We start from the raw sequence: 15,101 nt of genomic DNA, 5'->3' as shown, positions 1-15,101 counted from the left end.
TCCTGTCATGCGCTGAATTTGATGGAAAACAGCTGTGTGCATTTCTATATTTATGCATCCTGATCAGAAGCATTCACTCACCCTTATAAACGTACATTGATCAAAGTGTTGATGTACCTAAAGGGCAATGCAGAGTCTTTCACCTCAGCAAATCCTACATCCAAATTTGCTCCCTCCCCCTCCCCTAGATTTTTTTCATTCGCTATTCCAGCTGGGAGTTCTCCATGGTGCTTGAAGGAAACACTGCGTTCCGCAAGGCGAATCAGTATTTTGGCTTTGGCTACGTTAACACACTTTACAGTGGCAGTAATTGATCGATTAATACGTAGCATACATTCACTAATTTCCATGGACAGTGGTATGCAGCCTACACCACTCTCAAACCAAGTAAACGAACAAAAGTGAACATATGGATTGACGAAAAAGTGAATGTCAGTCCGTTACAACTGTAACAATTCAGTTCACTGGTGCTATTTCTGCGGCTTAAACCGGAACATGATTTGGCCTATTTGTCGAATTGAAGAATAGCATACATGTGACGTCTTTCAGTGGGGAAAATAAGTTGTTTCATCAGGCAAGGATTAGCCAAATACCCTGTTGTACGGTAGGCTACATGCTCGCATTTGCTGTTTAAGAGTTTATATCATTGGAATCAGCTAAACAAATCTTTAAACTAGCATCAAACACGTGAAAATACCACCATTTTAATGATATTAATCATTAACGGAACAGAAGGAATTCTGCAGCTGGAACCTGGATGCTGACACTACACTTCCCGTGATGCTGAGAACGGGGACAGGAAGTGTCGTTTGAAAGCTGCACGGATAAAACAGACGCAGAAGCTGGGATAGAGAGTTACATGAGATGGGAACCTGCAGTGGTTGCGGTGGGACAGTTGGGGATGAAACACTCAGGAGATTTATGTCCGAAACATCGCACTGGACAAGAACCGAGAAGGCTTCCCGGCCGGCATAATTTACGTTTAAATTTAACAATAAAAACCTTTCTGTAGCCTATGTATGATTCCTTAATGGCCGAAGAAAGGGACGCTAAGGAGAGTTTCGACTGGGTATCATTTGGGTTTTTTGTGTACACTGTCCGTGAAACAAATTTACCCTGATGACACATCAACCGGACTATAAAGTGCAAAACAGGACAAGGAGTTTAATCATAACGTCGCCTTTGAGAACCACAGGATGATAACGAAGGAAATGCTCCTCAGGAGCGTGCATTTGGATAGGTCAGTCATTTATAGCCTGCCTTTAATCCTGTCAGTTCTATTTAAACGCGGGCTTGTGTAACCGGCAGGTGGTAGACTATGTCTCATTTATTTATTTACAAACGGATGCGTGTGAAGATTTTTATTTATTATTATTCTCAGTTTGAGTCACTACTAGATCAGATGTTTTAGTTTGTACTCTTTCTCAGTTTGCAAGAAACTGAACGGTTATACAGACTAGTCATTCAGTACTCATGGATGTAGCTCGGAAAGGAACATGTTCGTGCCATCACACAACAATTATAGCCTATTATTACATTTTGAGAAAATGAAATATTTTAAAATAGCCTACAGTCAGACAACATCGATAACAGCAAGAACCGAAGTGTGTGTCACCTTGGACGTCAATGTCTAAAGACTGCAATTAAATGGATGGGGAAAGGTGTATTTCGAACAAAAATGCATGGGCTTTATAAAAAAACAAAACAAAAAAAAAAAAAAACAAAAGAAAACAAAAACAAATCAAAGACCAGAAAATATCGTTTCAAACGTCCCACATAATGCATGGAGGAAGATTTAATCACAGACCCGAAACAGTCCAATATTACAATCTTTTGTCTGTGCCAAACCGGAAAAATTGACAATATACTGGCATAATTTTAAATAAGATGCTTTATTTAAGTGCTATAAAAATACAACCCGTTTCGTTATGCTGAGTGGATTATTCTTTTGGATTAGGCTATATAGACCGGTGCCCATTTCAAACTGTAGCAAGAAATCTGAAACTCAGCGTCCATAGGAAAATAACCAATAAGACCTTCTTGTGTGTGATTTCACGGCGTACATTCACATAAATCCATGTGTCCTTATCTTGGGGACGCCTGTGTGTACTTGTGGAACATTTTTATCTTTCGTGCAATGGGCTGCCTTCAGAGCATTCGGTGTAAACCCAAGAGTTTCCGTGAGAGTCTAATCGTCCTCGATGTGAACGCTTCAATCGACTCTAACCGCACCAGTATCGACGAATCCTCGAATGTGGTTCTTAGATACCGGACCCCGCACTTCAGAGCCTCTGCGCGAGTATTTGTGCCACGCGTGTCGGTAAAAGAGACCTGGACCATAGGCTGGATTCAAGCGTGCAATCACATGGAGTTTCACAACATGTATGGAAATAATGGCGTGTAAGTATAAAGTGTTATTATATGTTGTATTGTCTATCAACTTCTAATCTCTCTAGCGGACATACAGTAACATTGTGTATGTATGGTAATAGTTGGACCAATCCGTGTAACGCAGAGATTGCACATTAAGATCCTGCGTCGGTCAGGGACGTTAATTTGTGCAAAATATTGAATCTGAACACTTTCTTTTGCTTTAGAATGAAATATTCAGTTTTATAAGTGGCTAGTATTTTAAATGTAATCTTTACAATAATGTTATGTACAATAAATAACACAGAGCAAGCCCGTGGGACCATATCTAACGGCAAAATGTTTCATGTCAGCCTAAATGACTCTTGTTTGCAGTCTTGCTCCACAGTGGTGGGAAATAAGTACCAACAGCACAGAGATTCTTGGCCAAGATACAGCTGAGTGATAGTCAATGTTAGATAATAGCCAATGCTTGATTAGTGGTCTTGAGAGTTATACTGGGCATATTTCTGAGCCAACTGGTGATTGAAGGTGATCTAAGTTTACATCCAGTTATTGCATTTAATTTAAATAATCTAATTTGGAGACAATATAACCCTATTTGTTGAGCTTTTCAAACCTTGCTGCGTGGCACCATCCAGCATCTGGCCTCCGAATTAATTAGATGGACTGAATTTAAAAATATTCCATATTAGGCATCACTTATTTAGAACCATTCTTTGATACTTATAATAAGGTCTAGAGATGTATTTGTTGCAAAGGGGAGAGAAGTAATGGGTTTACAATTATATAAAATTCAAATAATGGCTTTCAATTATTTATATTTATTTGAGCCCCCTGTATAAAGTACAGTATAGTACCACTGAAAGGTATTCAGCTTCAGTGATTAAGAGTAAATATAACCAAACTGTTCAACAAAGTAATTGAGCGCTCTTGTGAAGTGAAGCATCACGGCTAAAACAATGTTGTCTATTGATATAGTTGCACCATACCTGTTGTAGAAGCCAAATTTAAAAATGGATAAATACATGTGTTATATTTACATAATTATTAGCAATATTTAAATATTTATTTTGTATAATTTGAACTGTAGTATTTTCAGTAATTTTAACTATTTGTACTGTATGTACACAGATTATTTACACCGAGTTTAATAGAGAGAAATTGGTTACCGTTTCTTTAAGAGAGGATGCTATTCAAACAGACGTGAGCTTCCGTAGTTTAGTCTTAGATTATGGCTATGGAGTCTTGCTGTTTTTTGACTGTGTCAAAATTTTAATTTCCATGAAGTCTTGGAGTTAGTTAAGTACCTTGAACAAGGGACACCCGTCAACCTTAAGCTCATGCTCGCATGCATTGGAACCTACGTCTTTTTTTTACCCTAAGAACCATCAAGAGTGTTCGCGCACCTCAGTGTGCAAGAAAGAAGAACTATTGCCTCTCCAGGTGCTATTGGTTCTTGTATTTCATACAGGAATACAGCCAGATATATTTTGGTCAGGTATGTTTTTTGTGTGCATGTTCTCCTCGTGTCCGTGTGGGTTTCCTCTGGGTTCTTTGGTTTCCTCCCACAGTCCAAAAGACATGCAGGTAGGCTAATTGGATACTCTAAATTGCCCATAGGTATGAGTGTGTGAGTGAATGGTGAGTAAATGGTGTGTGTGACCTGTGATAGATTTGCAGCCTGTCCAGGGTGTATTCCTGCCTCTCGCCCAATGCATGCTGGGACAAGCTCCAGCACCTGCCCAGGATAAGCGGGTATTGATAATGGATGGATGGATGTTTTTTTGTGCTTGTAACTTCCCTACAAACTGAATTAAAACATGATATTTTAACTGCTACTCGTTATTCTGAAACATACCTCTGAAACCCAATCAGATTTAGAAATCCCATATTTTGTGATCCAGGATCAGGCAACTCAGCCAGATTTTGTCCTGGTATTTCAAAGAAATTCAGGATAGGATCACCCTGATCCAGATTCAGACTTTTCAAGATTACCAGATCCTGATTATCAGTGCTTTAAAGCACTGGAACATTACTGAAAAAGATTACGATTTTCTAACCTTCAAATTATATATAATATTCGGGGGGCTTTCAAGGTGCAATATGTAACTTTTTGAGTGTCAATTTTTATGGCCCTACAAATGTAAACAACCTTTTCTTTTTCTTATGGGATTTCAGATTTCCCTGATCGGATCTGATTGAGATAAAAAGTTTTGAACTCCTGGGCCCTGGTGATTGAGCTGATAGGTGGCATTGCTTGTATGCCAGATGACCTGAAAAACAGGTTGCTGTCCCACACACCAGGACCATCACTGCCTTTAAAGTAGTTGATTATTGTCTGGTTTAATCTTGCTTCACTATCAGTTTGCTTTGTGCAGGTTAGAGAATGTCAATAGGCCCATAGCCTACTAAGACAACACATTCAGATTTTCTTTAATTTCCTAGAGAGACTGTAATATTCAATATAGTAAAAATATTAATGGAGTAGATAAAGTGTACATATAAACACCTCCCAGACATTTAAAGAAATAAAAACGAGCAAATAAATAATGTGCAAGATTCAATAATGTTCCAACATCAACCCCCCCCTTTCTTCATTATTCTGTGCTTTGGATCAGGGTTATGCCAAATGTACTTTTAAAGAGAGCACTGTAGATGAAGCACAGGCACTTGTTTAATGCCCTCACATTTACCAGAATGTTGTATAAACTGAGCCACATAGTAATAACTAGGTGTTGCTTATGCATCAGTAAACCAGGTTGACCTAAGCTCACCTTTCTGCCCTAAGAAGACTGCAGATGAGAACTCCCAGTAATAGCTAAGGACATGGCCCATATTTACCTTGCCACAATTTGTGCTAAAAGCCTCAGCCTTTACTTACAGACCTGAATGGGTTTTTAATAAGCAAATAAATAAATAAATAAACTGTTGACAGAAATAAATTAGTATTTATCCAGTTGCTTTTCTAATCATGGACTTTAATGAAGCAGCATTCAATGAAAAATATGTTTGGTAGTGGAGTACCAAACTCCTGTGAATGTTTGGAAATTTTTCTAAGGTTAGAATTGTTTTTCTTTTATTCTATTTTACTGTAAAAACACACACAAAAGTCTGCACCAAGATTTCACCGAAGGGACACAAGCTAAGGGGATGGAAAAAAGTAATGTTTCATTTTGTCCCTTAGCCTGATCACTCAAAAAATCTTTCAACTCATGAAGCAACAGGAAATGTAAAAGTAGTATTCTAATGGTAGATTAGTGTTGCTGTGATGTCTGCTCATTGCACTTGTTTGAAAACCTGAAAGTTTTTGGCTTTGACCCCTTTCCTTTCAAACAAGCTTAATTGTTAAAATACTGAACTGCCAACTGCTCTCAACTCATTTTAGCCTTCTTTGGATTCTTTGGGTCCTGTGTTAAAGGGGAATTGCACTTTCAAACACTTATGGGATTATTTTGTTTATATTGTCCTTCTAATAAATGTGTCGACCTTCATTTTTCGATTAGTTATTTCGTTTTAAATGTCTAACGTTAGAAACAAGGACCTATTTTTTGTTTAGCGCAAGTTCACATAGGAGTACAGTTTCAGTTTTTTTCTTCTTCTTCAAAGAAAAGCATAGCTTTGAAGTCGTACAATGATATGCTGCCTAGGTCTACTTCCTAAATTTGTAAAGGTAAGCAACAAAACATTGTAAAATATGAACAAAACAAAATAACTAATCAAAAAATGAAGGTCAACACATTCATTAGAAGAAAATTAGAAATAAAATAAGTCCATGTGTTTTAAAGTGTAATTCCCCTTTAAGAGATTGCAAAAACTGCTCAAAACAAGATGCTTTCAATGGACATGAGTGTGTATCTATGTGTGTGGATGTTGGTTTGTATATGTCTGCATGTACAGTATGTATGCTTTAGTGTGTGTGTACTGTATGTGTGTGTGTGTATGTGGTTGAGGGTGGGGTAAGGGTGGGGTTAAGGGTGTAAGTGCTGACATTTTGTTCAGTTTAAAGCTATTTGAATTACTGTGCAGACAGAGGGAAATGTGTGGAAACCATAACAAAGCCCAATAAAGTGGACTGGAGTGTAGTGAAGTGAAATGAAGTGACACATCTCCCTGTCATATAGGGGTCTCATTTCCCATGATGCCTTCATGCCTCCAAAAATCTACTGTATTGTACACATATATGAACTAATCAGCTAGTATGGACAGGCATGTTTCTATGCCATACGAATCATTTCAGTGCTACAGAGAGTATTGCTCACTGTTGTTGTCATGTGATCCTTTTTTTCTTATAGAAATTAAAGGAAACCAAGCAGAAATGGCAGATGATGTCAATTGATATAACACAGAAAAAGCATCTAGCCAAATTTAATGACCCCATCATCATCAAAATTCTGCCACAAATTAGCCTGCTGATTGAATCTTCAGCTTAATAGCTTTTTGTTCTTAAAAAACATCCTTATTTTAGGAGACATGCGCATGTTAGGAGAGAGGGGAGTAGGGGGTAATATATGGGCCACTGTCCAGACAATGCATCTGACTGTGGGGACACAGATCCAGAGGCCCAGCCCTAAGGAATTGGGTGAGTGTGGACAAATGGATATGGCTTCTGTTTATGGTCACGTTTCCAGGGATTGTTTCCTCTGTTGCAGAAACCAGGACATCACCCCCCTGCCTCCAGGGCCTGGTGACAGGAAGAACCAAAAAAGCTTATAAATGCTTGACATCTTCTTGCCTCTATCCACTGTTCTAATGATTAAATATTTTTCACTTGTGAATTTTGTTTGGGAAACATTTCTGCTCACGGCAGAGAACATGTTGGCCAGAGTAGGTGGATTAGTTTCCCTAACAGCTGAGCTCAGTGTTATGCCATTTATTTAATCAGCAAATGGAGCAGAGTGGATCTGCAGGGCTTTATGAAGCCCTGCTCTGGAACTCTTTTAACACATTTTAGATATCCTGCGCCTTCACAAAGGGGAAAGCTCCAAAAAGAAACACTCATGCACATATACAGTACATACACGAACGCACACACACACACTCCTACAAGTACAGGCACACATGCACATATACTCACAAATATGCACACATACCCTCATGCACACAGTGTGTATATATGAAGTATTTGCATTTGATATACAATTTTGTAGAAAGGTTTTGTATTTTAAATATTGAAATACAGTACTCAAAAATGAAATATTCTACCAGGATTTTTGCTGTGGAATCATTTTGTGTTAGCATGTTGATTAGATTTGCTTTTACTGCCAGTTTAGGTCACATTATAAAGTATGTATACATTTATTTTTATGTCTGCCATCAAGTGATAAGTCGTATTTTTTTGTGCATGGTTTCATATTGTTTACACAGCATGCAGTATAACAAGAAACTCATGCTTATGAAGGTGTTATACAGTGCTGGAATTGACCAAAATATATATGCTTGAATGATGCATTTGGTTAAAATATGGGTCACAAATATTCACATCCATGTTCAGTGCATTGTGTTACATTTTTAGAAGGTGCTTTTATCCAAAATTTTAAGCAGGTACTAGAGTTTAGGTATGCAAGTAGCCTATCCAACACATATACATCTTCGGGGGACTTTGTTATATAGTATATATAGTACAGTATATAGTATATCTCAATGGGCATTACACTGCAGATGATTTTGAGAATGTATACAACTGCCAAAATTGGCTAGTAAGTAGGGGCTTAATCTTTCAATCAATCAATCAAACAAACTTTATTCAAATAGCACTGTTCATACAAGTAAATTCAGTTCAATGTGCATCCCATACAAATGCTAATGTGATTGACAAGAAACAATGTTAAACGAGAAGTGCGTACCAAAACTTAAGATACAATTTGAGATAAAAATGCTAAAATAAATAAAATAAAATAAAATAAATGGTTCATGGTGCAGTAGGCTATTACACTGTTCACCAGTTAACATTTTGTTTGAATATGGACCAATCTGTTATAATCAGAAGTAACCAGAGTTATTTCTAGACATTTAGTCTGCAAAAATTGTCAGGTTAACTCCTGCATGATAAAATACCCTTCAGGAGTCAGTTGTTTCTAAAACAGGTTATGGTTTTGTAGGCTAGACATGGTGGGCTACATTCATGGATCAGTAAGAAAAGACAGCCAATGAATCTTTGTGGGTCATCAGAAGAAATCATGAGCACATCAGTTTTGTTTTTAATGATAGCTAATCCAATACCACTGTAGTACATGAAGAGTAAGAGTTAAGTATTGACTGAACTCTTCTTGTCCATACTGCTAACCGCTGAAAACTTTAAAATGTAAATAATCTGGCTAACCAGGGCTACATTTAAAATGTACAGATTGCAATTACTCCGATGAAATCACGTGTTGCCAAAATTGTGCTATAGAGAGCAGGGATATTAGATTCAAAGTCAGATGTATAATGTAGATGTATAATTCAAGTGTATACTTCCAAAGTACATTATGTCTTTGTTGATAAAACTACCTTTTCCATTTCCAAACGTGTATAGAAAATTAGCTTTATTTTGCAGTTATATAACTGAGTTACTCAAATAAATAAATGAATAAAAAATAAATAAATAGGCTTGTAAAATAAGCAAATTATTATTTTTGCGTTCTCAGCATGTGACAAGCAAATGACAAGGCAAGTGGGACATTGGCATAAATGTATTTCCCTGTTCAACCTTGATAAAATCATAGAATCATATTAATAATATTAATAATAACACATAAAATAAAAATATTATTGGCAGCCTACTTTGAAAAAGAGGTTTGGGGAAATTATTGCCTATTTGAACTCAAACTGTTTTGTCTTTAGTGTTTGCTTAAATCGAATTAGAAAAACTGCAGTGGCAAAGTGTTTAAGTAAGATTTTCTGTAGTTTTACAGCGCATACAAAATGCAGATTAATATCTTCTACCCAAGATAGCAGGCGCGTATAGACAACAACAATGATATTGTCCTGACTGCCGTACACCAGCAGATGCCAATATGGAGCTGAAGGTTCAAGCGGCTCATAGTGTTCGATTCGACGGTCCTTAACCTGCATTGCTTCAGTATATATCCAGCTGTATGATTGGATACAATGTAAAAGTTGTGTAAGTTGCTCTGGATAAGAGCATCTGCTAAATGCCTGTAATGTTATGTAATAACACTGAATCTGTTTGAATCAATTTATTCAAATGTTCCATTGTGTCAAACCTGAGTCATTTCCCAGCTCACTATGTGTGCTACCTCATTTGTATACCAAAGTGAAATTCTACCCATTGTAAATCACAGATTACATCATCAGTCTCTACACTGTCAGTCAAACACTGTGATGCACTATAAATAACAGCTGTTAACTTGCCAGTGCGATTAGTGCCCAGCTAAAGGCTTTGCTGTGGATGTGGTCAGTGTAGCTGACAGTAGTCAATCAGGACATGGGCAGGAGAACATGGACTTTCAGAAACAAAAGCAGAGCACTGAGTGAAGTGTGCATGTGTTGGGCTGGACATCATGAAACTTGCTCTGCCAAGACCTATTAAAAAAAATAAAACAACAGACAAGAGGACGGATGTCCATGTCACTATTGTAAGGCTGTGGGTAAGTGATTCATTTTTTCCGTGTTTCTGTTGTGTGAGCAAATATATGAAAACAGCCAGTCGACACAAGGATTCAACCTATAACTTATTTATTCCTTGGAAAAATACAGATGGCTATTACTGCCATTTTCTATACAGCATCGTTTATCAATTGCTCTTAAAAACTGTCTGGACAGCTAGTTATCTTCCCTCCATCTCAAAATGTCTGTCCAACTACTCTCTGTCTCCGTGCCTTATTCTCCCTTTCTTTTTCCTCTTCTTCCCACTTTGCACCACCCCCTCTCTCTATACTTACGGAAGCCTTCCAAGCCCAGAAAGTATATAAATGGGTACAGCAATTCAATCTCACATCTCACACTTTCTTTTAAGCTAGTGACATGCCCATCCGTCCTCTTGTCTGTTGGTGGGGAAAAAAGGTGTGCTGCATAAAAATCCCAAAAAGAGGCTGCACACACAGAATTTTGCTCCTCTTCTTTAATTTGAGGGTGCACTACAATGGCTTTTTCATGTCAGGATAATTCTGCTATTAATTATTGAAGTAGGTCAATCATTGTGATCTGCAATTTGTAAAAGCATCAGCTACAGCTGCAGACTGCAAGTGCATTCTAAAGATTTTATTGTGCTCAAGCACAGAAGTGAACTAGTATGGCTTATAGAGCTGTCAAAAAACTAAAACTAAGGTTAGAAGAAACACAGCACGCACCCTCCAGGATCAGAGTGTGCACCCCATTTTTAATTCATGCCAAACCAAACAACATTCAGACCTGAAAGATCTTTATTAGGTGTGACATTTTGTTTGGTTTGGCATGAATGAAAAGAAGTGTAGCATATTTCTGTGTGTAGAGCCTTTTTTAGATTTGGATTCTGCAGGCCACACACATATTCACAGAGGTGCTTACCTCCTTTCTTTTTATTTGAGCTTTTCCGAATATTCATATGCTGACAGTTAACTGCACCGATAATGCTTGTGTGTATAAGATGGCTGTTGGTAAATACCCCATCTGTCGTCTGCTATGTGGGTGCAGACTGATGCTGCAGTGTTCTCAGAGAGAGGTCACCTTTCTTGTCCTGCAGCATGTGAATCGATGCAGAGAGGAAGGGCGCACAGGCTGCTCTGGTGTTGTATTGCTGCTTTTGTTTGAAGCGGCAGAGATGTCTTTGAGCCAACCCACCTGCAGCCGCTGTGTGGTGAACCTCCTCCCTGGAGACACAGCAGCTAGTGTGCACTCATGCATCTCTACGCAGATTTTACGCAGATAGATTTTATTCCGTCATGCACCTACCTCTTTAAGACTTTATCCAGTCACGTAGTGACGAATGGGGCAAAACCTCACAGGGTAAAATGTAAAATGACTTTTTAGGCAGATGCATTGAGCTTGAATGACATATTTCCGGTTAAACACGCAGAATTTCCATCCCCTTTTCTCTAACAAATGGCAGAGAGTTCAAAGTCTGTTTTGGCTATATGCTCGTGAATTTTTTTACGTGAAGTGTTTTTCAGCTACTGTATTGTGTGTGTGTAATCCAATGTCAAGTAATCCAAATGTGTGTTGCTGGGATTGCTAGCCGGGCAAAAGTGCAGACACCCCCCATGTGAGGTTAAACCGAACAGGGTTGTTAGCCTGGTGTCAGTGGAATATTAATGAACTAATTGAATGGGTTTGTTCAACTCAGACTGGATCTTTGTACATACAGTATATTTAACTCAACTTTAACTTTAGGACATCGACTGATACTGTTTGGATTGAACAGACTTTAGAAGGGAATCAGGGTTGTACAGTTTTGTGATAGATTGCCAATGATATAGGTCCCCACGAAAAGAATATTAATATAATCAAAAAATAAATTAAAGACACTTTGTATCATACAACATGGAATTGTATTGAATTGCCTTACTTTGTGTGAACTTTTAAAGCTATTAAGACTGTTAGGTGTACCCCACGCCGTGTTAGTTTTTACCCCAACCTTGGGGTTAAATGTAACATTTCACTCAATGTATTTTCAGACAGATTGCTAGTGAATGGTATGTCCCAGAAATTGTCATTGTGGTGTGTAATCATAGCCAAGGGATGTAGGTTGTTTGAATCAAAAAATGATTAATCTATCTCTAGTAGTGTTATCAGAATTGAGCCAAATATGAAAACTGTTAGTTATTTCCCCGCTCTCCCCCACCTCTTGCTGATTCTACGTAGTCATGCACCTCCAGCAAATTTTACACCAGGGAATACACAAATCTGGTCCTCAAGGCCCGTTGTACTGGTGGTTTTCATTCTTACCCTCTGATCAGGGCAGGTTTAAACTTGAGAAAAAAGGTGAGTTAAAGCTCTAGCCAGTCAGTGACAGTAATTGATCAATAAGCTATCAGGCATAAAAGCAAACCAGCAGGGCCAAATTTGAGTATCCCTGTTCGACACAGTCATGCACCTCCTGCAAATTCTACATAGTTATGCACAACCTGCACATTGCACTGTACTGAGAAGCTGAGTGCTTGAGTTCTGGTTCCCTTGTTTTCCTCTGAAGGTCGAGCTGGGAGCTGCCAGACCTCAGGGATGGCAAAATCCAGGCCATCAGTGACTCAGATGGCGTGAACTACCCCTGGTACGGCAACACCACAGAGACCTGCACCATCGTGGGGCCCACCAGGAGGGACACCAAGTTCACGGTGAGCATGAATGACAATTTCTACCCCAGCGTGACGTGGGGCGTGCCCATCAGCGACAGCAACCTGCCCCTCCTCACTGGCATTCGCCGAGACCAGAGCTTCACCACCTGGCTGGTGGCCATCAACCAGGCGACCGGCGAGACGCTGGTGTTGCAAACCATCCGCTGGCGGATGCAGCTATGCATCCACATAGACCCGGACAAGCCACTGGGCGAGAGGTCCAGTCTGGTGGAGCCCACGGCCCAGGAGCAGCCCCAGATCCTGCCCAGGAACGAGCCAATCCCAGCCAACGCCCTGGTCAAACCCAATGCCAACGATGCCCAGGTTCTCATGTGGAGGCCGTATAACAGAGATCCCATACTGGTCATCCCACCCAAATACTGACCTTTGACTTCTGCTCCCACTCCCGTCCACCATCTTACCTCTACCAGGGTTTGTTCGGGTGCTTTTACAGACCTTTTTTTTTTAGAGAGGCTATGAAATACCAGGACACTGGAGGTTAAAGTAACAGTGGAATCAATCATTTCAACCATTCTACCTTTAAACGGGCATCACTGTGCTAAATTAAGTCATTGCAAAAAAAATTTTCTTTTTTTGCTTTGTTTTTGTGGAACATTGCATCTGTTGGACACTGGATCACAGATTGTCATGTACATATAGAGATATCTTATGAGTATTTATGGGCTGGAGGGAGATATTTTTCTTGAAAAGATGTTATGGTTGGGAATCATTTTTACTCAGTATTTGGAAACATAGAATAATGAAAAAAAATACATATGGGAATAAGCAATATTTATTTATTTATTTATTTATATTATTTATTTATTTATTTATTTATTTTTACAAGCAAGACATTTGTTCATGCAGCCTTACATTTACATTATGTTTTATTGACATTTTTGCCTTAAATTTTGTGCAGCTCTGCAACCCTCTCTAACTGATCTGGAAGGGGAAGCTATTTTGATGGAGGTGAGGTGACAAAGGTGATGAAGCATGGCGCATGGGTGATAGATGAGGACATGAACACAATGGAATACTTTTATATAATTTCCAGCAAATAATTTGCTGTGCAGATCAACTTATCTTTAGCTTACACTCATTTAATATATCATTTATCATTGATGGAAATCAGACTCAGCCTAGGGTTGCCTCCTAGAATTGAACCCACCTTCCCCTAGGTTACAGTCCCTGCTACTGCACTCAGCCACAATATTCAGGGTGAGGCCAGAAGTTAGGGGTCAATTCATGTGACCCTGTCCAAAATATACTGACCAATCAGCAGTGTGCCAGCACTCAGTTTCCTTAAAGGACAATCTTGTTGATCTATCCACTGTTGGAAGGTTTAAAATGTTTAAAGTTGTAGTTCTCTGGGTATTTATTTTCTAGACCCTGCATCCAGAACACTCCTCTGTGTTACCCACAGTTCCTTACACTCTTTTTGATTGTATTAGATGTGGATTGGACTTCAGTAAGTAGTGCTCATGGGATGACTGGGTTTTGCAATAACCAACTTTTTCATCATTGGAATAATAAATGTCACATCGACCTTTCCTTAGCATTCTCTTATTTATGACTTATGAGTGTGATGCATGATGCTGGTGTATGCTGTTATAGATTGTATCATTAAACATGGATCATTTCATGAGACAAAAGGATAATCCATATTAAACTTTGGAGAAGTTTCAATAAAATGTTAGCTAGCTTACTAGGTATGTTAACCTGCAATATGCTATCTAAACACTAGCATGAGCAGCAAGCTATCATTCAAACTAACCACTGAAGGTATGTAAGTGTTACCTATTTGTCATAAATCTGCCCTTCATGTCTCATTGGGCTTAGCTGTCACTTGCCCGGGAGAAGAAGCTTTCTCCCACTGCATGGTGTAGTATTAGGCCCCACAAATTTTGTGGCTGTTGGTCACAAAAGCAGCTGCATGTTGTAACTGTCATTCATGCTCTTATAGTTCCTTGTCAGTGTACTCATGCTCAAAACGATAATATCTAGCATTCTCATCACAATCATACATTACATCCCATTCTTTAAAGGAACTGCTATCAACGCCATGTTTCAGAAATAATGAATTCGAAATAATGATAACACACTAATTGGCTCGTCAAGTATAGTCTTGTACAGTTGTTCTCTTGAGTGGTGGAGGAGGAGGGGGTGAGGGTGGGATGAGATTGGGGTTGGGGGGGTGTGGGAGGCAGGTGAATATGTCTGAAGACAAAAAAAATTGAATTTGTTCTATAATCTCAAAAGATTCAGGTAGGGGAATTACATTCTCTGGAACAAATTGAGAATGAGCGTGGCTGCTCTGGTGATGTGTATCTCAGGCAGATTTTTCTGGGATGGAAGATATTAAAAAGTTATTTATGTTGTTTCTGTTGATATTTCTGACATTATTATTTTATTGGAGAAACCAATTTACCCTCAAAAATGAATTTCTGGGTGAAGTTTAGTGTTCTTTGTCCATTACTC

General features: G+C 38.8%; 1 protein-coding gene across 1 annotated transcript; it reads left to right on the top strand.

The window, feature by feature from the left end:
- Positions 1–55: 55 nt before the first annotated feature.
- On the top strand, positions 56–14,174 carry fam78aa (family with sequence similarity 78 member Aa). The gene is made up of 2 exons (XM_035379477.1): positions 56–2,400; positions 12,482–14,174. Exons 1-2 carry the CDS (start codon positions 2,078–2,080, stop codon positions 13,005–13,007), a joined length of 849 nt encoding a protein of 282 aa, XP_035235368.1. The 5' UTR covers positions 56–2,077; the 3' UTR covers positions 13,008–14,174.
- Positions 14,175–15,101: the final 927 nt, after the last annotated feature.

The sequence above is a fragment of the Anguilla anguilla genome, chromosome 10, assembly GCF_013347855.1.
Source record: "Anguilla anguilla isolate fAngAng1 chromosome 10, fAngAng1.pri, whole genome shotgun sequence".
Taxonomy (NCBI): Eukaryota; Metazoa; Chordata; class Actinopteri; order Anguilliformes; family Anguillidae; genus Anguilla; species Anguilla anguilla.
The sequence above is the reverse complement of the archived record's forward strand: the minus strand, read 5'-3'. Positions and strand labels throughout refer to the sequence as shown.